The sequence below is a fragment of the Eumetopias jubatus genome, unplaced genomic scaffold, assembly GCF_037043125.1.
Source record: "Eumetopias jubatus isolate StellerSeaLion01/CBP00866 unplaced genomic scaffold, mEumJub1_p1.0 scaffold_2, whole genome shotgun sequence".
Lineage (NCBI taxonomy): Eukaryota > Metazoa > Chordata > Mammalia > Carnivora > Otariidae > Eumetopias > Eumetopias jubatus.
In genome coordinates this window covers 1,863,076-1,887,043 of record NW_028274808.1, presented here as the reverse complement: position 1 = coordinate 1,887,043, position 23,968 = coordinate 1,863,076, and the positions used below count along the sequence as shown (strand labels likewise).

The window sequence follows — 23,968 nt, the reverse complement described above, 5'->3', positions numbered from 1 at the left end:
TGACAACACCTCAGGCTGAGGGACGTTGTTCCTCAACTATATCAAAGCAAGCTGGGCAGGCGGCAAGGGCGTGTGGGCCCAGCCGTCAGAGCCGGGACAGAACCGTGGAGCCCGTCATGTGTTCGCTGCCTTACGTTTCTCGGGTTGGTCTCTAGCGCCGTCCCTCCAGAGGAGACCCGTATTTGGGGGATGCACATGCACAGCTCAGGGAAAAGCAGGGAGACGGGGGTGGGGACAGGACAGGCTAGGTTCCCAACTGTTAAGTCTGAAAGTAGCTCGAGTTAAAAAGTTAAAAACAAACATGAAAATGAACGGAGTAACACAGGTAAACAACGAAGCCTCTCTGGGGCTGTGGCATTGGGACGAGGGTGTGGAGTCCGGGGTCCCCGCGGTGTCCCCTCCCATCAACAGGCATGATTTTGAAAAAGTTCTAGTCTCAGGGGGGAAACATCTCCCCCCAGGGGCTAATTCCACCTGTTCCCTTGAGCCCCAGACGGAAGACCACAAACACACGGGGGCTGGGCGCAGTGTCTCTCTCTAGCTGACACTCCCTGTTGGGTTGGTGGCTCTGGGGCTCATAGTCTGTCTCACCTGACAGGCGACCAGACACAGGTGGCCCGGGGCTGCGTGGGAGGGCCGTGTGCCCCGCTCTCCCTGGCCCTCGTGCCTGCCCCCTCTGTGATGAGGACCATGACTCCACGTCAGGCCAGCAGCAGGCGGGAAAGGGGCGAAGGGCGAATGCTCGCGGGCCTGTCTTCATCTGGGAAGGAAATGTGCTGATTGAGGTCCGTGGCCAACCACTGCCCCGGTAACTGGCTCCAAATTAAAACGTGGAAAATCACCGCTGACGAGGCAGCTACTTTTCTGAGCTTTATTTTTTTTTAATTGACTACATGTTTTGTATCTGAGATACTCATGCAACTACCAGAAGATATAAAATGGGAATCCTGGCACGGTGCACCTCCAACTGCCTAAACTTGGCTACCAACACAGAAAGCTTCCGTGGCCCCAGTGGCCTGAGCTCTGGGTTTGCTTCGCGTGGAAATAAAATCTCTGGGGTGGACTGAATGGGCTAGGGAATTTCTTCGGAAAGAACTGAGGGTTATCTTAATATAAATCGAAGAAATGGGGTGCCTGGGTGGCTCAGTCGTTAAGTGTCTGCCTTCGGTTCAGGTCATGATCCCAGGGTCCTGGGATCGAGCCCCGCTTCTCCCTCTCCCACTCCCCCTGCTTGTGTTTCCTCTCCCGCTGCCTCTTTCTGTCAAATAAATAAAATCTTAAAACAAAACCAAAAAAAAAAAAAAACCACCCAAAGACACTGTGGCTAAAATGTGCCATCTTACGCTGCTGGCTTTTATAGATCTTTGCAACTGAGAAAGTTACAAGGTACCATAAACGTTTTCTGTGTGAAATGGCAACAGGGAATTTGGAGACTGAAGGCGTTGACATTTAAAAACAGAGGGTTCTAACTCTGGGTTAATTTTTGGAATCCTTTGGCTGCTGTGGGGCTGCAGGCATAAAACACTGAAGTAACAAGAAACCCAAGGGCCCCGTCAGCTCTGGCTGTCCCACAGGTTACCACGGGTCGGGAGGCAGGGAGGCCACGGTCGTGGTGCTGGCTGACCCCAAGTCTGCTGACCCTGCTTCTGTCTCGCCCTCGTGCCCTCACCAGGGGAGGGGAGGGAGGCGGGTATTGGGGAAGGTGTGCAACACTGCAAATACACAGTAGCAAGATGCTGAAGGGACGCTGTACACAAAGTGACAGAAGGCCTCAGCTCCCCAGGCGGACGAAGAGAGTTCTGCACATGGGACGGTGTCGCCTGCAGGGGGTTCTGGGCTCCTGGCCGGCTCCAGAAAGAAGGGTGTGGTTTCTCTCTGCCTCTCCATGCTGGCTCTCAGGCCACCCTGAAGGGAGACTACCAGCTCTGGATACTCTGGAGTCAATTCCAGAACATTCTGCGTTCCAAGTCATTAGAAGACAGAAAACAGATTCCCGGATTCCTCCCGTCGCTGTATTCTAGACAAGATCAGGCAAGACAACACGTACTAGAGTATATTCTAGTTCCTGACCAAGGGGAAGAGCTACTTAAAAACAGAATTATCAAATCAGTAATCCCTGCCGTGAGAGCAAACAGTAAACGTGGAGGTGAAGTGAGAGTTTGGGCGTCGTGTGTTTGCTTACCTGTAGGAGGGCTGAACTCTCGCTCCTGACATAAGTCTGACGGGCGGCGGTGGCACTGGCTCGTGCGCCCATGGGCTCCCTGCTCCTGTAGCCGTGTCTGCTGCCCAGGACCTGCGAGAGCCCGCGCCTGCCTTCTGCCTGTCCTGCGAGCTCACGGGAACTCAGCTGGGAAGGGACAGCAGGGCACAGGCGGGAAGCAAGCGCCTGGTTCGGGGGCCCTGAGCACGGAGATGTTCTGATTGCGACACCAGGGCAGCTCTCTGGCTCGAGGTTGGCCCCACTCGCCTGCACCTCGTCCTGGGTGACGGGCTGTGTGTCCATGCTGAAGCGTGGGGTGGGGGACCCACACACACCTGTCAGGACTTCTAACTGGTGCCGAGTCCGTGCCAGCCTGAGCAGGAGACTACCGCACGATTGCAGGGTTGGGAAGGGACCCACCGTTACATGGGACACCTGACAGGTGGCCGGCAAGTCAGGTGACATCTCCACGGTCTGACTGCATGAAAGCAGAACGAGGCAGGCTTCTCCGCTTTGCTTCTATCCGTACAGTGTTCACAGGATGGAATAAAGGGAAGGCTGCTTGCCTCGTAGAACACTGAGCGACAGTTAACAATACTTCAGTGAACCACCAAGCCATCTGACAGACACATAGATGCCAACACCCGCGGGGCAGAGAAGTCTGGCGGACCCCGCCTCCACGGACCCCCAGAGGCACGAGACCCTCCTGCAGCTCAGCCAGCTTTCAGTTCCCCACCAAGAATGTCCTTGCCAGGCGCCCTTGAGCAAGGTTGGTGCTGCTCACCACCTCTCCACCCTGCCTCATCTGGAACGCTCTGTCAGACCGTGTTTGCGAGCACATGCTCGCCAACGGGACCCTTCTGGACGGCCGCCTCAGGGCCCTGTGTCTGCTCACTCCCTGGCTTACTGCTGCTGAGTAGCTGTCCCACGCCAGGCCCCGTGGGACGTGGACAGACGGACACAGAGCCCGCTCTCACCGACGTGACCCGTGAACCCGGGCTGTTGCTAAATCGGCTGGCAAGGACCAGCCAGGGAGCCTCCCACATCGAGCTGACTGCACCTTTACGAACCTCAGCTCTGACACCAGAGGAGTAAGCCCACGTGTACGCGTGTCTGTCTTCCAGCCACGTCTCCCACCAGCAGGTTAGGATCCCGAGCTGCCTTCAGATTGTGGGGGGAGATGGAGGGATCACCCAGCCGTCTCCTCAGAGCTCTCCAGGAAGGCACACTCTTTCTCCCCATCCAAGTCCCATCGTCACTCATTTGGGAAGCCTGGGCTCAGGCTACGACCCCCAACCCCATCCTCACATTTCTCGGTCAATAGCAGAACCCAGGAGCGTGCTCATTGTGACCAGCTAGATCTACACAGGTGTGCAAGTTGAGCAGAATGGGAAATGAGCCATGTGTGTAATCGTACCGTACCGTGGACACCTCCGTGGAGATCCACTGGCTTAAAGGGACAGGGAAGGAGGGGGGATGAGACCATCACCCCCTCTCCGAAATCAAGCTGTACCTTTGAGATTCCTTTGTGCCCTTGAAGTCAAACTAATTAACTATCTAGTATGGAGGTGTTTGCCGGGGTTCTTTGGTGTTTTTTCTAACGCAATAAACTCATTTCTGCCTGCTGAATAAAAAAAAAAAAAAAAGTGCCCAGCAGAGCCCTGCGGCACAAAGCAGCAGCCATCGGCGGCGTGTGGGGTGTGCGGTGCGCTCTGAGGGGGACCCTGGGGTCTGCGCAGAGAGACGGGGGGCGGGCACAGCCTCCCTGCCTGCAGGGCGCTTCAGGAACACGGATGAGCAGGGGTGGAAACAGAGAAAACATGCTTTACCCCCTTGGCCTGGTTTCCCCATTCTGAAAACCACAGCATGGCCACCAAGAAAAAGTGCAGGGCCACGCAATAATGATTTGTAACCCCCCGTCGAGGCCACGCTGGAGAGCCCACGCCCTCGCTGAGGGCATGGCCGGCCCCCGCCTCAGACACCTGTCATAGGCTCACGTTGCCAGAACCTCCCATTTCTTGAGATTCCAGAATTTGCTGTGTGCGCTCTCCCAGTTCCGCACCTGCCCTCCCTCTCTGTGGACGGTGTATGAGTCACACCGGCTGCCCCGGGCTCTGCAGGGGCCTTGCCCTCGGCAGCCTCACCCATGAACATGGCCGGTGCGGGGTGGCCTGGGCCTGGCGCAGAGCCCAGGAAGCGCCGTACAATCTGTGGGTCCTGGATCAAAAAGGTTCCAAAAGCCTTTTTCTACACAAACAGGCTTGCTCTTGTGTTCCTCACAGGAAGTCCCCGGTCAGAGGGAGCGCTAACAGGTGTGTGCGGCGGGTGGGGGGCAAGCTCACGTGTACGTCTGGTAGCTCTCTCCCTGCACGAGAACCGCCTCTCTGTGAAGATGCACCGTGTCAAGGGTGAACCTGGGGAAGGTCCAAGTCCTCGTATAGGTCAGACAAAAATTCAGCTGAGGCGCCTGGGGGGCTCAGTCAGTGAAGCGTCTGCCTTCGGCTCAGGTCATGATCCCAGGGTCCTGGGATCGGGCCCCACATCAGGGCTCCCTGCTCGGCTGGAAGCCTGCTTCTCCCTCTCCCACTCCCCCTGCTTGTGTTCCCTCTCTCGCTGTCTCTCCGTCAAATAAATAAATAAAATCTTTTTTAAAAAATTAAGGTAACTACTTCATACCTTAACCCGAATTTTGAACAGAGACTGATCATCAGTCTGTACCTCCAAGATACACAAGACTTGCACTGATACAAACAGTACTGAGAGACAAGGACTGACATCCATCTGGGTCCATAAGTTACTTTATTACACTTCCATCCCATCAGAAGACACCAGCCACCTCTGTTCCGGGAGACCGGGCGTGACCGCGGGGCCTCTGGGCAGCAGTCTTCGCGGGGACGCAGAGCGCTGGGCACTGTTGAGATCTAAGTCACTTCTTACAAGGACATAGCGGGTACTGCACATCTTGACCTAAGCATGACCTGTACGTCGAAACAGCAACACTGAGGACGCAGCACTGTGAGCTCTGTGTCCAGGACGAGCGCAGGCCGGGCGTTTCCACGACCCGTAAACACCTGTTGTTTGCAAACACATCAAAGGGGCTTTTGATAAAAAATAAACTTTTAATTTTAACTGCACGGTCATGGCCAGAATAAAATGTGCACGTGGGTCTCCCCCACAGCCCACGTCGTGAGCTGAAATGACCCCCGCTTTCCTAAAGTTTGCGCTGCAACACTCTGCGGACCTACTCTGTGCCTGTTTTTGCTGCCTGTCAGAAACCCACAGGGCCTCCCTTCCGGGAAGGAGGCGCTGCTGGGGGGACACAGGTCTCTGGTAAAGGCGGACAGGCCACAGTGAGCTATCAGAAGCGGGGCTGCCCGTGTCTTCCAACACACAAGCCAGGCTGCTGGGACCTCCATCGGGCACGGCGTGGCGAAGGCGACCACCTCAGGAGGCACCGCCAGGCACCCAGCAAGGGCTGCCGTGGAGTGAGCCACGACCGTGGGCCCTGCCGTCCAGCCCCTCGGCGCGCAGGGGAAGGCGACCACTGCTCGGCCCACAGACACGCCAGCCATGGAACAAGGGTCCGGATGGGAAGCCCACTGGCAACGCGGTCTATTCAGAATGGTTCTACAGTCCAGACAAATCCGATTACCAAACATCTCCCGTGTTTTGCCGAGTGAGCCACAGAGTATGACTACATACTGCGTGTTTTCCCACAGATCCCGTGACCTACAAGCCTCACAGGCCCTGCTGTCGCGCACACTCCGGGCAGGCTGGGTCCAGTCCCAGGCGGCGGCTCCTGCCCGTGGTCTCCGCACGCCCTGAATGCAGGTGTGCACGGTGGGCTGCACGCTTCATGCAGGACGCTCTAACGAGGGGCACGAACGGGGCACCCAGCTCGGGGCAGTTCTCTCCAACTAAGCGGGACACCACGACCGGACAGGGCACATGCACGCTGACCATGTGCCCAGAAAGACCATGCTGGTGGCCACAGCGCCACGTCAGGCCCTCCCGGACAGGTGGCCCGGCCTCCACCACCGATCCCCTCCTTGGTGCTGATCAGGGCCCTGCACAGGTAGGCGTGCAGGAACAAACCATAGCAGACAACGGAGTTATGACGGCAAAAATCCACCCCCGGAGGCAAACCAAAGCTCTAAAAACACTTTGTGGCTACGTGGAAATTAACACAAACGACACATTTGGTCCGACTTGGAGACAGTATTGGACTCGGAGCCCCTGTCTACCTGAGCCCGTGTGGAGGACGCCAGCGGAGCCCAGGGCCAGGAGCCGCGCGCTGCAGTCCGGGCCCCCAGTGGCTACTGCCCCTTCTTGGGCAGCACCTGGCTGTTGGCCCCAGCGGGCCGGCTGCTTCTGGGCGCCGGCTGTGCAAAGTTCCAATCCTCCGGATGGAGCAGCTGCTGAGTCTTCTTGTGGGTCCAGTAGGGGTTGAGGATGAGCGTGAGGAGGCTCAGCCCGACGAGGAAGAGCACCAGGTGCGGCAGGTGGAGGCTGCTGAGCAGCCCGTCCCAGTGCCGGAAGCACACCCACCACATGTGGTAGGTCAGCACCATTCGGCAGTGGAACATGTGAACCATCAGCCACTGGTTCAGCTTCCAGAACAGCGAGTCGGACCAGCCAGCCTGTGGACAGAACAGAAGCCGGTCAGTGCACTCTGCACTCAAAGGGTCCACCCAGACCAACACATCCCTGCAGATGCATGCGTACTCTCCCCTCCCTGGGGCTTCTCGGGGGAAGGAGCCACCCACCGACTGAGCACCGCACAGACAGCGGGGCCCCTTCCTCACCAGTCCCTTCTGCTCCTTCTGGCGGTTTCTCCCACGAGCAAAATCCAGTCTTCTCTTCAATCTCACCCCAAAGTTCACTGTTAACCTTGAGCTCACACATACCGACCGATAGATCGAGCTCCCACAGGGCAGCCCTGGGACAAGAATCTCTGAGAGGAGAGACGCTGAGGATGACACACATTTCCTGCTTGGAGTTTTGGTACTTTTACCCCAGGAGCCCATGGACACAGGCAGAGATGGACTTCCCTTAAAACAACTCTAAATTCACACTAAACTAGTTTCCAAGAGTCATAGCCAAAACTGAACAGAGAACTTGAAGATGGTCCATCAGATCGTGGACACCAAGGTGGGACCTCGCCAGCACCAGGACATCTGGCCCCAGGATAGTCCAGCACCGGAAGAGCCAGCACCACATTCCAGCACCCCTCAGACCTTCCACACGCCAGCCTCTCCAACCTTGTCTCTGCTGAACCGAAGCTACAAAATCTTCCTCAGGAGCTCCATGCTGAGGTGGCCCCCAGGGTGGCGGCGGGGTCCTGCTCTTGCAGAAGGGAACTCTGAGCGGGCAGCAGAATGCGACCTTGGGAAAGGGAACGGCTCTACTCGAGCTACATCTGCCCAGTCCTGATGGGGACGCAGCAAACCCGCTCCTGAATGTTTTTAAACCAGGAAGGAATCTTAATCTCTCATGGCATAAAAATGTGTCCACACAGCTCTGACACAGGAAAACGAGAATCCATGGAATTGATGACTCAGGAAAAATAAACAGAAAAACAAGGAACTTCCTTGTTGTCTGAAAAACTGAACTTACCCAAAAATAACTTCACAAAAACTCTGCATGGTCTACTACTTTTAGAGCAGACGTATCCGTACATGCTTTTTTCTACCGATAATTCAGTTAGTCTAAATAACACCCCACAGAAGCACCCTATTTATTCTGGCAGAGTCTGAACACAAGCATGGACGTGAAGCGAGGAGATGGAAGGGCCCAGAGAAAGCTCCGTGGAGGCTCTAACAGCACGCTCCCTCTCCGGGCACATGGGTTCTTGGGCCTCCTGCGGGCAGCCTCCCTGGCAGAGTCTGTAGGGATGGACACTGCCCTGCTCACGCAGCACGCCATCTCCAGACCCCGCGGGCAGCTTTGCACAGACTCACCAAGTACTTCGTTTGCTCCAAACCTGTGTTTGGTGCCACTCAAGGTGGACCGTAGCCACATGCTTCCCGTGGGCCCCACTCTGCTGGAGCAATAAACACACAGGAGTGAGAGCCAAGGCACAAACCCGAAACAAGTGTAACAGCTCCACACTAAAGGGGCCTGAGACATGGACGGGGAGAAGCTGAGACCAGATCTGTGTTCATCAGTCCTGACAGCCACATGACAGAAGGATAAAACCAAATACGTCTGCTAACTTTTCTGTAAAATCAGAGGGTGAGGCTACAGTTCTCGGAGGCTCCTGTCTGAAGGAGAAGCCAAGACCGCTGTCAGCCCTCCATCAGCAGGAACCAGGTGCTCCAGCACTCGGGCATGCCCCAGTCTGGTGAGAAACCGTGTGGCCTCTGCCAAGTGGTCCCATCACCAGGCCCAGAGGCGGTGATGGACAGCACTCAGGTTGGCACAGGTGCACTGTTCATGCACCCTCCTCCAACACCCACTGCAGTACCAGGTGCAGCCTGGATGCACACAGTGGGTGGGGACACCCAGTCCCAGCTGCATGGGCTCTGCTCCCTTGTGCGAGCTTCTCTGGACTTGGCCACCCTGTTTCCCAAGGGAACAAAGCACACATCTGCCCTGCACGGCCTCCACCTCTAGAGCTCGGTCTGTCGTCCGTGTTTCCTCCCCAGCCCCCGCCTGCAACTGGCAGAGCGCCCAATTACTACCAATGAGCGCATGCATCTTCTGTGGGGTCGTAGAAGTAGACCACAAGTACACCTTTCTCAAGCACAGAAACACGGGAGGTTTGACGTTTCCAAAGTCAGATCGCTCCTGTGGAAGAGATTAGGCTTCGAGAGTACAAACTGTGGAGACACGGGAGCAGAGCAGAGCACACCTCAACGCCGCCGCCCCCTCACCCCTCCTTTGTGCTTAGCAGCACGGACTCCGTCCCACTTTGCCATTCCCTCCAAAATTCACAGAACAAAGGGCTCTTCCCTATTATTCCCCTCACTGCTAAAAGTGGCCTTCTTAAATTATTAATGTTCAGATCACAAATATGAACTTTTACTCACAGAGTAATTATGTTCGGAAAGCTCGAAGCTTGAGAACTGAGCATTCTTCAGCATAACCCAGGTCACCTGACCACGTGCTCTGAGCAGGGACGGGGACAATGTTGGTGACCGCACGTACAGAGCCGCTTTCTGCAGCACAGCGTGGGGAATGTGCACGGAAACTGACAGACCTCATTCACACCCAGGCCAGTCGTTGTGGGTGAATTTTATCCCGAGGTTTGAGTCCTGTGCAATTTGTTTATTAAGTCTAACATTTCAGAATCAGTCAAGAAAGAAGTACTAAGAATAAGCCACTGCACCGGAGGCAGAGCCCGTCTTAAGTTACAGTGATGTCTGCTGTCTTGATGCACATCCTGTGCTATATCTCAACAGATCAGACCTGGTGCTCTGGCAGATTCCTAAATCCGAAGCCCAACTACTTTGGCAGCTTTACTGAAAGCTTAAAAGGATTTCAACACTGTAGGCAGCATTCACTTATCTTTAGTAGTATGTGAACAACACGAAACACTGACCTAAGCTACCTTAATTTGGGGTACAGTTCTGCTGTTGGGGTCTGCTGGCTTGGCAGAGTCAGGGTGTTAAGAAGTGAACACATGGAGATGCCTTTTTCCATCCAGCACAAACGGTACCAGCCAACTGTAGAGGCAGCAGAAAAATCCAAAACCAAGTCTCTCTCCCGTGCCCACCCCCCCCGCAGGAGTCTGCCTTCCTCCCGAGGATGCTGAGGACCAGAGGCTGGTGGCCACGCCCGGCTGCAGGCGGTGTAGACACAAGTCTGGAGAAATATACGTGAAGCCATTCAACACTGATCACCACTATGGACTGGAAAGAGACAAGAAGATTTTTTCTTTTTTTCCTTTTTTTATGAAGTTCCAACAAAAAAAATAACAAAAATTCCAGAAAACTAATCATCTGTTTTCTCAAACGTGGGCCTTATGTCCCAGGCATGTCTGTCTTGTAGGTTTGGTGCAGGTCCCTGTTGACAACAGTGGTCCAGCCCATCCATGTGAGCGGGCTGTCCTGTATGGGGAGCAGATGGGACGGGAACACTGGACTGCAGCCCGTGTGTCCGGCACAGCCTCCGTCCACGGCCGACCAAGAGGCTGGTGCTGTGCTCACGGCCACAGAATGCAGGCAAGTCTCAGCCCCTGCTCTCCAAACGCGGGAACCCCCTCTCGGGGAGGGGACACCCACAAGGAGAGAACTGAAAAGCTGCAGGGCGTGAGCAGGACACACTGGTGGCGCCCGAGTCACGGCATCTTATCAAAATGACCCACCGCTGGACCAGCAGCCTCCATCATTCAGAGGTCGGCCGGCTTCACTCCTCCACTCCGTTAACGATTTCCAACCTTCCCCCAAATTATTGCTGCCTGAGGACCTCAACCGTCCACAAACCCCGCATTCACGAAGCTCCCGGGCACTGAGCAGCGGCTACAGCTCCCCAGCCGGAGGGCCTGGGTTCACGGGCCAGCCCCAGCCCTCCCCAAGCTGCCTGGCCCGCCTGCTCGCCGCGGCACCTGTCCCCGCACTCAGACGTCCTCCTGCGGCACAAGGCAGGGGCAGCTCCGGGGGACCATGGCAAGGCTACACGCCGGCCCGGTGCTCCGTAGGTGTTTGCTACGGGTGAACGGTCTGCCCCACGGACACCGGTAACTCACTCCGATGTTCCCACACTGTCTACCCCAGGGGACCTGAAGGCACTGATGATTCTTCCTGCTTCTCGATTTTCTCCCGAAGCTTACCACAGCATTACAGAAGTGCTCAGGGCCCTGACCCATTTGTGGTGACTGCATCAGACATTTACGAAACACAAAGCAGTATTTCATGTTTCACATAAACATCCTGTGAACAGTGAGCCATAGAAAATGGCAAGAAATCTGTGCTAAAGAAAGAATTCTCAAGTGTCTCACCTGAACATTTTGCTATCAAAATGACAATCAAGATGGTATCCAGAAAACATACAGCTTCTAAAAATACTGTTTTACAAACAAAAAGGCAACAAATACTACACAAATAGTGATGGTAGGTCCCGACACCTCTGATCGGTAGAAAAACCACCTTATTCAGAAACACAAGCATAAGATGACATGCAAGCTGCAACAGACATGAGAAGACAGCGGAGAGGAAGCCGGACCCACCCTCCCTGCAAACACCCGGATTCAGCACAATGCACACACAAAGCTCCTTTGTGAGAAATGAGAAATCCTGGAGAGGCTCCTGCATGTGGGGGAATGTGAGCTGCCCTCGCCGCAGTGGGGAGGGACCCTCCAGCAGCACAGGGTCAGGAGGAGACCCCAGAAGAGGGAGGAGTTGCTACATGTGTCCAGCACCCCACCCTTGCCGAGGGGCTGGCGGAGGACTGGCCTCGGTCTGGTCAGTCCTGCAGTTCCAACGGGTCAGGCAGGGACCCTGGGGAGAGGAGAGGTGGCGGCTGGGCTGGCAGACCCCGTACCTTCTGCCCCCCACCCCAGCTCCACACAGAGGGAGCAGACTGCACAGCGGCCAACTTTCCCCCAGGGAGGGACAGAGCCGGCAGAGAGCCCCAGAATCTCTGGCCGGGCTGACCAGTGGGGTTGGGTCCTGCGTGAGGACAGTGTGTGGAGCCTGGAAGAGGTGCTTGCTTTGTCTGATGCACAGGCAGCAACAGCCTCGGGCAAGGGCAGACTCGGGCAAAGGTGTTCCCAAGGTCAATCTCCAAAAGCAGACCCTAAGGGACTGGACTTAAATGATGTATCTGACAGAGAAGGACCCATTAACTGTCACGAAGATGTGAGTCACTGAAGTCATGAGAACGATGCACAAACAAAATGAGAATTTCAACAGAGACAGAAAATATTTAAGAAAAAAAAAAAGTCCCAAAAGGAAATCAAGGAGCTGAGAACACAGTAAAGGAACTAAAAATTTGACTAGAAAGCTTTGCCAACGTCATCCCCAGTTCACTGCCATTCCTACCAAAATCACAATGGCACTCTTTGCAGAAATAGAAGAAACCATTGTAAAATTCACGGAAAACCACAGAAGACCACAAATAGTCATCTGAGCCCTAAGAAAGAAGAACACACGGAGGCACCACACTTCCTGATTTCAAACTATATTACAGAGCTACTCAAAATGGCACGGCACGGGCGGGAAGGCAGGCACGGAGCCCAGAGGCCAGAAGGAAGTCCACCGCAGACGCTCAACTCCTTGACCACAAAGGGGCCAAGAACCTACAACGGTGAAAGGGCCGTCCCTCTGGGAGGTGGTGCTGGGAAAACTGGGCCATGTTCCTACACCAGACACACAAGTCAGAATGGGTTGAAGGCCCTAAAACTAACAGTCCTGGAAGAAAACATGGGGAAAAAGCTTCATGACTCCAGTCTTGTCAATGATTGCCCAGCTATGACGCCAAGAGCGCAGGCAACAGAGACAAAAATAAACTGGGGCCGCATAAAGCTAAGAACCTTCACAGCAGAGGCGCAAACACACGCCCCACAGTGGGGGGAGGGCGCCTGCAGACCGCGTGATCAGCGACAGACTACTCTCCAGCGCGGATAAAGAACTACAAGGCACGAGTGGAAACAAAACTCTGATCCGAACATGGCTCAAGGTGGTGAACAGTTTTCGGGAGAAGACACGTACACGGCCCACAGCTGCATGAAAGTGTGTGTGTAAGCTCGATGATTGCCAGGGAGAAGCAAACCAAAACCATATGAGACCGTTGCACACAGGTCACGACGGCGAGAATCAACAACATGCAGGAGACCAGTGTGGGCGAGCACGTGGAGACACGGGGACCCCGACATGGTGTCGCGGGAACGGAGAGGGGGCAGCTACCGTGCAGAACAGCACGGAGGTTTTACCACGTCATCCAGTCATCCCACTTGTGAACGCTCTTCCAAAATAACCGAAATCAGGATCTCAAAGAGCTGGGAGCACCTCCATGCTCACTGCAGCGCTATTCGCAGTGGCGAAGATGCGCCCGTGACCCAGGTGCCCACCGTGGACCCACGGACACAGACAGCGTGGCACCCACACGCAACACAAAACCCGTCTGCCTGAGAGGAGATTCTGCGGTGGGCCACGTGCGTGAGCCTTGCAGACATGACGCTCGGAGGAGTGAGCCTCCACTTATGTATTTAAGTAGCCGAATTCACAGAACGGTGTGGGGCGGTGGCGGCCCACAGCTGCAGGGAGAGTAGGCTGGAAGCTTTGGCAAGCACGGGGGGCAAACTTGAGGGCTCGGCCGTGCCACACTGTGCCTGGGGTCCGCAGTAACATCCCGTCCACATAAGAACTCCTGAAGCGGGTGGATCTCATGGTAAGTCTTAAAATAACATAAGATGAAATAAAAATTTTAAAAAAGATGTGTGTATACATATATAGTTTATGGATTTTTTTTTTTTTAAAGCATTTGAAAGAAAAATACCATGTTTTCTGGGGCTTACAGTATCCTATCAACTAAGTGCTAAGATCCAGAGAGTCTTGTTTTGCTACGGAGCTAGAAGCCTAAGAGGTTTGCAATTAGGAACACAGAATTCAGCCAGAAGGAGCTCCTCACAGACTCTGCACACCGCGATGTAGTCCAGGGTGACCGCAGAGCTTGGTGCCCGAGGAGCGGGCCCCCCACCAGTGCGGACCAGGGCAGCGGCGGCAGAGGCCCCCCGCATCCCGCCGGAAACACTCACCTTTAAGAGCATCCAGGAAATGCAAGTGAAGGGGGTGCTGACCTCCAGGAGCAGTGTGGTCATCGCCAGATAGTGGCCAGCTTCCAGGTTGACCAAGGAGCCAAGAAAGCCAAGAAAGGCGAAGAGATGGTGGACCATCAAGAATAAGTCAAACGTGCGGAAGAGCGCATTGGACAGGTGAACCGCTACGTTTTCGAAGAAGAAGAATCCAGTTGCCGTGGCGATGTGGAACCAGCACCACTTCTGCTGGCCATGCACCTTGTCGGCTTGCAGCACGGGGTCCACCAGCAGGGCCCACAGGCCCGCAGCCGTGCTCTGAATGCCAAACACGGCGCGCGTGGCCGCCAGGTCCCAGAAGACCTTCTCTCTGGCCACCAGAGAGCGGTACGTGGCATTGAGGGAGGACGACAACTGGTGGCAGACCACGAAGACGCCCAGGTAGAAGACGAAGCCGGCGACCGCCAGTGTGGAGCGGGTCTTCCAGGACGTGTAGTCTAGGTCGAAGATGCTCTCTGCCATGCCTCCATCACTCACAGGAGTCATCCTTCTCGACTGAGCCTGCCACGGGCGTCCCAGGCCCACGTCCCAGCTCTCCAAGAACGCAGAGTCGGTGCGGGTGACTCTGGGGTCTGCATGCACCCGTCTGCCACCTGCAGAAGGACAGACGGGTCACTCCGCGTGGACCAGGAAGGAGCAAGCCCACAGCCCCGAATCACCTGTCTGCCACCTGCAGAAGGATAGATGGGTGAGTCCGCGTGGACCAGGAAGGAGCGAGCCCACAGGACCGCATGCACCCGTCTGCCACCTGCAGAAAGACAGACGGGTCACTCCGCCTGGACCAGGAAGGAGCGAGCCCACAGCCCCGATGCACCTGTCTGCCACCTGCAGAAGGACAGATGGGTCACTCCGCGTGGACCAGGCAGGAGCGAGCCCAAAGCCCCAATGCACCCATCTGCCACCTGCAGAAAGCACAGACAGGTCACTCCGCGTGGACCAGGAAGGAGCAAGCCCACAGCCCCGATGCACCTGTCTGCCACCTGCAGAAGGACAGATGGGTCACTCCATGTGGACCAGGAAGGAGCGAGCGCACAGCCCCGATGCACCTATCTGCCACCTGCAGAAGGACAGACGGGTCACTCCGCGTGGACCAGGCAGGAGCGAGCCCAAAGCCCCAATGCACCCATCTGCCACCTGCAGAAAGCACAGACGGGTCACTCCGCGTGGACCAGAAAGGAGCAAGCCCACAGCCCCGATGCACCTGTCTGCCACCTGCAGAAGGATAGACGGGTGAGTCCGCATAGACCAGGAAGGAGCGAGCCCACAGGCCCGCATGCACCCGTCTGCCACCTGCAGAAAGACAGACGGGTCACTCCGCCTGGACCAGGCAGGAGCGAGCCCACAGCCCCGATGCACCCATCTGCCACCTGCAGAAGGACAGACGGGTCACTCCGCGTGGACCAGGCAGGAGCGAGCCCACAGCCCCGATGCACCCGTCTGCCACCTGCAGAAGGACAGACGGGTCACTCCGCGTGGACCAGGCAGGAGCGAGCCCACAGCCCCGATGCACCCGTCTGCCACCTGCAGAAGGACAGACGGGTCACTCCGCGTGGACCAGGCAGGAGCGAGCCCACAGTCCCGATGCACCCGTCTGCCACTTGCAGAAGGACAGACGGGTCACTCCGCGTGGACCAGGCAGGAGCGAGCCCACAGCCCCGATGCACCCGTCTGCCACCTGCAGAAGGACAGACGGGTCACTCCGCGTGGACCAGGAAGGAGCGAGCCCAAGGCCCGATGCACCCGTCTGCCACCTGCAGAAGGACAGACGGGTCACTCCGCGTGGACCAGGAAGGAGCGAGCCCACAGCCCCGATGCACTCGTCTGCCACCTGCAGAAAGCACAGACGGGTCACTCCGCGTGGACCAGGAAGGAGCGAGCCCACAGGCCCGCATGCACCCATCTGCCACCTGCAGAAGGACAGACGGGTCACTCCGCGTGGACCAGGCAGGAGCGAGCGCACAGCCCTGATGCACCCGTCTGCCACCTGCAGAAAGCACAGACGGGTCACTCCGCGTGGACCAGGAAGGAGCGAGCCCACAGGCCCGCATGCACCCGTCTGCCACCTGCAGAAGGACAGACGGGTCACTCCGCGTGGACCAGGCAGGAGCGAGCCCACAGCCCTGATGCACCCGTCTGCCACCTGCAGAAAGCACAGACAGGTCACTCCGCGTGGACCAGGAAGGAGCAAGCTCACAGCCCCGATGCACCTGTCTGCCACCTGCAGAAGGATAGATGGGTGAGTCCGCGTGGACCAGGAAGGAGCGAGCCCACAGGCCCGCATGCACCTGTCTGCCACCTGCAGAAGGACAGACGGGTCACTCCGCGTGGACCAGGAAGGAGCGAGCGCACAGCCCCGATGCACCTATCTGCCACCTGCAGAAGGACAGACGGGTCACTCTGCATGGACCAGGCAGGAGCAAGCCCACAGGCCCACATGCACCTGTCTGCCACCTGCAGAAGGACAGACGGGTCACTCCGTGTGGACCAGGCAGGAGCGAGCCCACAGCCCCGCTCCAGCAGGACAGACGCACTATGGTAATGAGGATTTCTAAAACCTCTTCACCGTATCTGAAGACACACAGACACCGCAAGAAAACACCCGTTGGCGGTCCAGGACAAGGCCGGGAGAGGAGCCGGGAGCTAGAGGGGAGCAGAGTGGACAGGCCATCTTGGACTCTGCCACGGGGCCACCCGGGAATCACACTATGTGCACGCTCCACGGGGTAACACGCATTCAGACAATCACACAGCCGTGGGCTCTCACCCGGAAACCGGAGACAGGAACACTGGCCTGATCGTGTGCGGTCTGCAGGGCCATGCCCCCCCCCACCCCCGGTCCCACATGCTGGCTTCGGACCAACTGCGGCCCGGGTCGCACACAGCAATCTCTGCGGTGTGCTGCAGACGCGGTGGTGAGAGCATGAGGATGCTCGTCACCTGTAGCCATCGGGGCCCTTAAAATAACCACAGGAAAACCTAAGTCCCGGTTCCCATCCGTTAACCTGCCGGGCAGCATCAAATCCGCCCTCAGTCCCGTCAGAAGCAAGCAGGGGGACTGGATCGGAGGGGCGAGGCCGCCGTGCGTACCCATCCGCGGACAGCAAGAAGGACAGCGGGAATTACTGCTCCCCGGAGCTCCATGCTAAGCTCCCCCCTGGACCAGAGCATCGTCAGGGCCTTCTCGAGTCTCCAAGTAACTCTACTTCCTACCATGAAAACGATCCCCTGCGCCACAGACACAAAAACATCAACGGAGCATGTCCCCGAGGGCCGTGGGTAGAGCTCATGGCCGCCCTGTTCCCAAAACTTGTGCTCTCCTACAACCAGGGGCTGCCTGTGGACAGAGAAAACATCACGAACACACTTACTATTCAAGAAACAAGTTCAACTGAAATAAGCCAATGACTTTCCTCTGTAACAACATAAAAACAAAAGTTCGTACTTTCATCACCCGGAAATATAAACTATTTCTTCTTTTCACAACCAACCCACTCCTATTCCCATGTAGGTTCGACAAACTTGGAGATCACAGGAAAATGGACTTCAAATCTGATTTGCAGTACATTTAAGAAGTTTCCTGACTCCGCGTTAGAAGATGGTTGTCGTCCGGGTTATTCTAGTTAGCAGGACAGGGTGGACTGTAGTCACCCCTGAAGAACGTCGTACAGGTCTGCACTCCTGCCCCGTTCAAGTCTGAGCCCTGTGCTCTCAGGACCAGACCCCACCCCGCCCTGCGCCCTGCTCCACGCTCCAGCCCTACTGAGCCTTACAGTTCCTTTAAACCCACCTGCCTTATTACCTCTGGGCTTCTGCTCCTGCTGGGTCCTCTACCTAAGAGCCCATGCACCTGCCCCACCTGTCAGCCCCTTACCTTTCAGATCTCGGCATCTGTGCCGTTTCTGCAGAAGCCATCTCAGACCAGAGGAAGGGCCACAGACTACACACCCTCTGTCCCCTCCACCGCTGTATCTAGACACACGCTCTGACTACTGCTGGGACCCCTAACCTCACCCAGACCAGCAGCTCTCTGAGGCCAGGGCCACGCCCACCTGTCCACCACTGTGACCCCACAGACAGATACAGTACCTGGCACAGAGGACCCGCTCAAGAAGCATTTGTTGAACATACACACAGAATTCACAAATTACGCTCACACGGTCAAATTTATGTAAGTTTGGATGTGTTTTGTTTGTAAAACTGCAAACAGCAGAGTCTCGAGTCTTCCCAAACAGGCAGGGACGTCTGAAGCTCCCTTATGTCAGACTTTCAGGGAAGGCACCCCCAGGATCAGAGGCTCACCAAGGGGCCCCGGAGGCGTGGCCTGCAGGTTCCCCCTGGGTCCCCTCCTGCCCCCCACACCCCACAGCTTTGCAGGGGCTTGCCGCACAGGGCACTTCCTCGGGGAGCAGAGGACTCTCCCTCACATCTGGTGAATGAAGAGCAGGCCTGCAGGGGAATCGGGCTGCCCACAGCACAGCTAAGACTCTCCATCCTTGGGGAGATACCACATCGAGCAGAGCGTCAAGTCACAAGCATTAAACCAGCTGTGAATCTGTGACTATTCAGTGAAAAGCAGCAAAACGGCTCTTCTGCCCAGATGGTTGCCATGACCAGTCAGGACGCAGAACGTACTAGCTCATTTAACCCAAACTACAAAGGAACCATTTCCAATCACTGAACTCTTAGATTTGATAATGGTCCTATAATCAAAGGCCAGTATCACATAAGTGTTTGTTTTCCTATTTCTCAGTGAACACAATCTCTAAAGTAGGCTGGCTCTCTGTCAGTAGGAATCTGATTCTGGGAGGAGAAAAGACGAGACCACACCCATTCACTCCCTTTCTACCCAGGGCTCTGGGTCTGCCCCAGTGCACGTGCCAGGAGTGCAGGTGTCCAGCCGGCTGCTCCCCTGGGTTCACAGGCATGTTCTCTCTTCCTCACACATCCCAGAACACTTGTGAGTTCATGTGCACACAGACCCAGTTTAACACCAGAGGACAGGCTGGAAAGAGCGCTTGGCTCTGGGTATCTGTGCAGATGTGTGTATGTTTCTCCCCCTCTATGTTCTGCCATCTTAAAAACCTCCCTGGCTGGGGAGACTGCCCGCCCAGGGCCAGCCTGCTCTTACGAGATAGCAAAGCAGGGAACTAACCGATCAGAGCCTTGCCTCTCCCACCTTCCCCGCACCCAGGAGCAACATTCCTCTGCCTTGATCATCCAGGGCCTGGTGCCACCCCTATTGCCCAAAGCCCACCCAAATTGCTCAAAGTCGCCAGTCCTGAATCATTCGCCCTGTCCTGCCTGCTTTTCCCATGGAAACCCCAACAAAGGCTGTGGCCTAAGGCTTCCCCTGCCTCCTGACCCTAGTGCTTCCCCGGGGGACCCAGCATGGGGTGGCCTGGCGTGCCTTCCGTCTCTAGGACCCACGACTATAATGGCCTTGGTTTTCCTGAGCCTCTGCTCCGTGCCTCTTGCGGCTGCACCTACTTCATAAAAGCATGCAGAACAATCTGGTTCTGCAGCAAGTCACCTTCTAACCCATCAGGATGGGGGCCATGAGGTTTACAGAGCAACTTCCAGTAAAGATCTCCAGGGTTCGGGAATGAAGCCTCACCGTCAAGCACTTCACAGTGACCAGGAAAAGGTTACCTTACACAAAACTGTACACTCCGCGAAAATACGGCCTCCTCCCAAGATTTCCTCTTCTACTCTTCCACACGTCAGTCAGGAGATCCGGGTTACGGTTCCCATTTTGCCACGATTGCCTCAATATGCTCTTAGCCAAGTCACCTAACTTCTGTGGTGCCTTGGCCTTGAAATGGGAGGGTCCCCGTGACTCTAGGACTCAGGCTCGCTCCACTGGAAATGGCCAGTACAGGTGCTGTTTAGGGAGGTCCGGGTCAGGAGTCAGGGACTCCAGGGTGCCAGGCCCAAAGGAACAAGAACAGTGGGTTCTGATCTTGGTTCCACTACTTCGGAGCTATGAAAACATGTTTCGCAACCATTGTGGGCGCCAGTTTCTGATGAGAATAAAAAAATGCACAGAAATGCAGGATAGTAGGGTAGTGCTAACCAATAGGAGGCACCCATTATGTGCTAGGCACAGGCAACTAGGTCATTTAGGCTTTATGTTTCCAATTTCCGTACCAAGCCCTGGCTCGGCCCCCTTGTTTCAGACCAGATTGGCACCTGTCAGGGACTTTAGAGCTCCCGCCCCTGGTGCACGGAGATCACCAGCAGAGGCTCTGCATTTGGTCGGTTTCCTCCCTACCTATGGAACACGCCCGGGACAGGGCCCACCTCCAGACTCGGCCTTTACTGCCCCGGAGTGATGGCCAGGCTTGGGCACTTTCTATGTGGCCAGGTACCCTAAGGCAGGTACAGAGCCACTGGACTGGCATGATCTCCAGTCCCCATCTGGTTGTAAAAACTGCGGACTCGGAGGTAGAATGGTTTAGTGTCGTCCTTCTTCCAAACCAGGTTAGCATAACCTATATGCCTTAGTGGTTTGACACATGAGCAGATACAATTAAAAAAATTAGATTATCCTGCTGGAGAGAAACCCTGAAAGCAGGCCCCTGTGAGTCCCTCTTTCCTGCTGCCCCTCCTGCCGTCCCTGCTCCCCAGCAAGCAGCATGGAGACAGGCAGGAGCCTGACGCTCCAGGAGGGGAAGGCGCATGTGCACCGTCTGTCCCAGGTGGGTACAGGGCAGGCTCCCGAGCACTTGGGAAGAGGCTGGAGCACAGATCTGTTCCTGGGTCCACATGTTCTGAACCACATGCCTGAGTCCCTACCACCGAGACACTGAGGCAAGGATGGAGGAACGGGGCTCAGCGGCGAGGCCCATGGAAGGTGGCCGCGGGCGGCACAAGCACTTTCCCTGGGTGACAGGGACTGGTTGCAAGGGCTCAGAAATCCAGGAAAAGCCCCGGGCCTTTGAAGTACACCACAGCACAGCCCAGGGGCCGGCTGCCAGGTCTGGGAGCCTCCTGGACCAACTTTTTGAAGACGGTTTCAGATCTAAACACAGAACTGCAGACAGGTGAGGCAGACACAGAAACAGACAGCAAGGCCGGAGCTGAGACAGACTGTGCCAACGAGAGAAACAGACAACTCACCCACCACCCCCATTCTCTCCCCGTTCTGATCCCCATCCCTGCTTCAAGCCGGATCTCACGTGCTCCTACACAGCGGCCGACCTGGTGCTTGAGCGAGCCCATGCTGCTCTGGCCTCATCCGGCACTGTGGGTGTCTCGGGTCCACTGAGACCAACAGTACCTCGCAGCTGGGGGCGCTCCGGCGAGGTGAACCGCCAAGCGAGGAAGGCCAGGCCTCGGGTTGCAGGGACCTGCAGGGACCCCGTCGGGGCAGCAAGTCAGCCACCCCTGGAGCCCTGCGGAGGTCCCACCGTGCCTTCCACAGCATCACAGTGCTACCTGAATCCACAAGCCCACAAAATCCACCAGGCCCTATTCTGGAAAGGCGGCGCTGACAGGGTGGGGCGGAGTTCTATTTCTCCTTTTTGTCTTCCATTGGCCCCTCAGCGCAACCACATCCCCCCCCCTCCCCCAGCTTCGATGGCACAGGGAACACCAGGGTCACCGCTGTTCCACTGCCCTTCATACGGCCTGCAGTGCAGGGCAGTCACAGCTGGAGGTCACTGCTCCCTCCTGGATACAGCGGGAGGCCCCGCAGCTCACACTCAGCCCTTCCTCCCCATGGAAGGCTCTGGAGCCCAGGCACTACAGGCCTGCATCTCCGTGGTAGAAGAGCTTAGGCCCGGAGGCACTGGCTCCTGGAGGGGCCCGGAGCCCCATCCCTGACTCGCTGTGAGCCTTCATTGTCTCTGGGAAAAATCCATCTATAAACCTCATCTTTCTCTCTTGTATAAGATTTGGTGGTTTAAGCTGATGCATTGCACTGGACCAGGCGTTTTTTAAAGAATTCCTAAGTGTGAGTTTCAGGGCCATGGTGATCCGGCAGCTGCGTCTCCAGGGATGGGACTCTGCAGGCACCAGGACTCTTGCAGCTCCATCTGACACCCACTGATGAATTCATGGGGTGCTAGATTGCTAAAATACCAGTATTTTTGTATTTGACTGCAATAACTGATCCAAAACTTGGAAATGAAGTCAAAAAGATGAAGAAAGGTGGCGTGCTTTTCAGGTCCTGCTGGATTACTGGCTAACAATCATCTGAGGATCATCTGACTGTGGGAGACAAGTGTCACTGTTTCCCAGGGACTGGCCCTGTCAGTCAGTGAAGTGACAGGCTGGACTATGACACCAGTAAAGGGCTGTGATTCTCCTCTCAGCCCAGGGAGAAAGATAATGGAAGGCTGTGGTTTCATTGCACCAGAGGTACCCACCAGGGCCCCGCTGAACCCTACAAGCCTATCTGTGCATTCCTTTCATTCACTGGTTTTGAAGGGCTTTGTCTTCCTGCTGGGTCGACCATCCATGAGATCAAAGTAACCTGACAAGGGTTCCCCGTTGGTGTGAGAAGTATGTTTGTAACGTTTTCAGAATTATGCTTTGGCAGTGTGTAAAAATATTTCACCCCCCCCCCAAAAAAAGACTCAATGAGCAAAATTTAGGAAATATAAACAAGCATAAAAATACAAAAATAAAACTCTGTAATCCCCTAAGGCAGCTCCAGGGAGCACTATTGCTTTGGGTTCAATCATTTTGCTCAATATAAACTCTTATTTTTTCCCATAAAAAGGGATCAGGTATACACACACTGCCTCGCACCTGCTTCTTTCCTCTCCACAATACAGGACTCCGGTGCAGAATGTCTCCTCATGGCACTGAGACCCTCCCCCTCCCAGGGATGTTCTGCTACATCCAACACCCCATTAGGTTTCCCCCTTTCTCACGGTCTCAACTGCTCTGCAGAGAACTTTCTGGAGGCTCCAGAGAGAACCCACCTCGTGTTCAGCTCGGTTTTTAGGGATAGGAGGTGCTCAGTGAGAACGTGCACAGCAAGTAGGGCCTGAAGGTGCTGGAGGAAGGCTCACAGCGGAGGCCCCACTCCTTTCGACCCCCAGGGCTGACCTGCACAGAGCTCCCCTAGAAGCGGGGTGGCTCCCCCGCACAGAGCTGACCTGCACAGAGCTCCCCTGAATGCGCGGATGCTCCCCTGCACAAAGCTGACCTGCACAGAGCTCCCCTAGAGGCGGGGTGGCTCCCCCGCACAGAGCTGACCTGCACAGGGCTCCCCTGAATGCGGGGATGCTCCCCTGCACAAAGCTGACCTGCACAGAGCTCCCCTAGAGGCGGGGTGGCTCCCCCGCACAGAGCTGACCTGCACAGGGCTCCCCTGAATGCGGGGATGCTCCCTGCACAGGACTCCCCTAGAACGCGGGGCTTCTCCCCTGCACAGGGCTGACTTGCACGCGCGGCGTCCCTGCCTCCCACGCCAAGCCGGGGCCTGGCTCGGGCCGCGCGCGCTCACACTGCGCTGCACCGAAGGGGAGCGCGGGCCGGGCCCCAGCGGAGGGAAAGACCGCCCCGCCCGCTCCGCCCCGCCGCCCTCGGCCGCTCGGCCCCGCGCCCACCCGCCGCGTACCGCCCTCTTGCACTCACCGCGAGGCCGCCGTCACGACCCCGCCGCGAACGCGACCACGCATGCGCACCCCCGCTGGGCGGGGCCTAGAGCGCGGCCGGGTGGAACCACGCGCGCGGGAGCGGCGGGGGGGGGGAGGGGGCGGGAGCGGACCGGACGGAACCACGGGCGCGGGAGGGGGGCGCGCAGACCGGACGGAACCATGGGCGCGGGGGGCGGCCCGGGGGAAGTTCGCGGACTGGACGTGCGGCCCCTGCCCCGCTTCCCGGCCCTCTCCGAAGTGCGCTGATCCCCGATGCCCTCGTTACGCTGACCCGTGGAGAGCTACGGCTGTACAGGGAAGGGGGCGTCTGAGCAGACCCCACGGAGCCCCCACTGAGACCCTAGAAGGCCCCACTGGGACCCCACGGGACCCCCATTGAGGCTCTGGAAACCCAGGGGTGCA

At 56.7% G+C, this 23,968-nt stretch overlaps 1 protein-coding gene across 2 annotated transcripts; it reads right to left on the bottom strand.

Moving 5' to 3' along the window:
- Positions 1–4,980: 4,980 nt before the first annotated feature.
- On the bottom strand, positions 4,981–23,581 carry CLN8 (CLN8 transmembrane ER and ERGIC protein). Of its 2 annotated transcripts, XR_003608579.2 has the most exons (4): positions 23,544–23,581; positions 13,899–14,548; positions 6,445–6,840; positions 4,981–5,271 (listed from the first exon to the last, which is right to left on the bottom strand). XR_003608579.2 is itself a non-coding variant. In XM_028099893.2 (3 exons), the coding sequence occupies exons 2-3, from the start codon at positions 14,439–14,441 to the stop codon at positions 6,517–6,519; spliced, it is 867 nt and encodes a 288-aa protein (XP_027955694.1). In that variant the 5' UTR covers positions 14,442–14,548; positions 23,544–23,581; the 3' UTR covers positions 4,981–6,516. The 2 variants fall into 2 exon arrangements, 1 of the variants encoding a protein (XP_027955694.1); XM_028099893.2 differs by having other exon boundaries at positions 4,981–6,840.
- Positions 23,582–23,968: the final 387 nt, after the last annotated feature.

Bases quoted from the DNA above. Each gene is read 5' to 3' on its own strand.
- CLN8 (XM_028099893.2), bottom strand. From the start codon at position 14,441: ATGACTCCTGTGAGTGATGGAGGCATGGCAGAGAGCATCTTCGACCTA. The intron at 6,841-13,898 runs GTGAGTGTTTCC...TTCTGTCCACAG, and splicing joins TTTCCTGGATGCTCTTAAAG to GCTGGCTGGTCCGACTCGCT.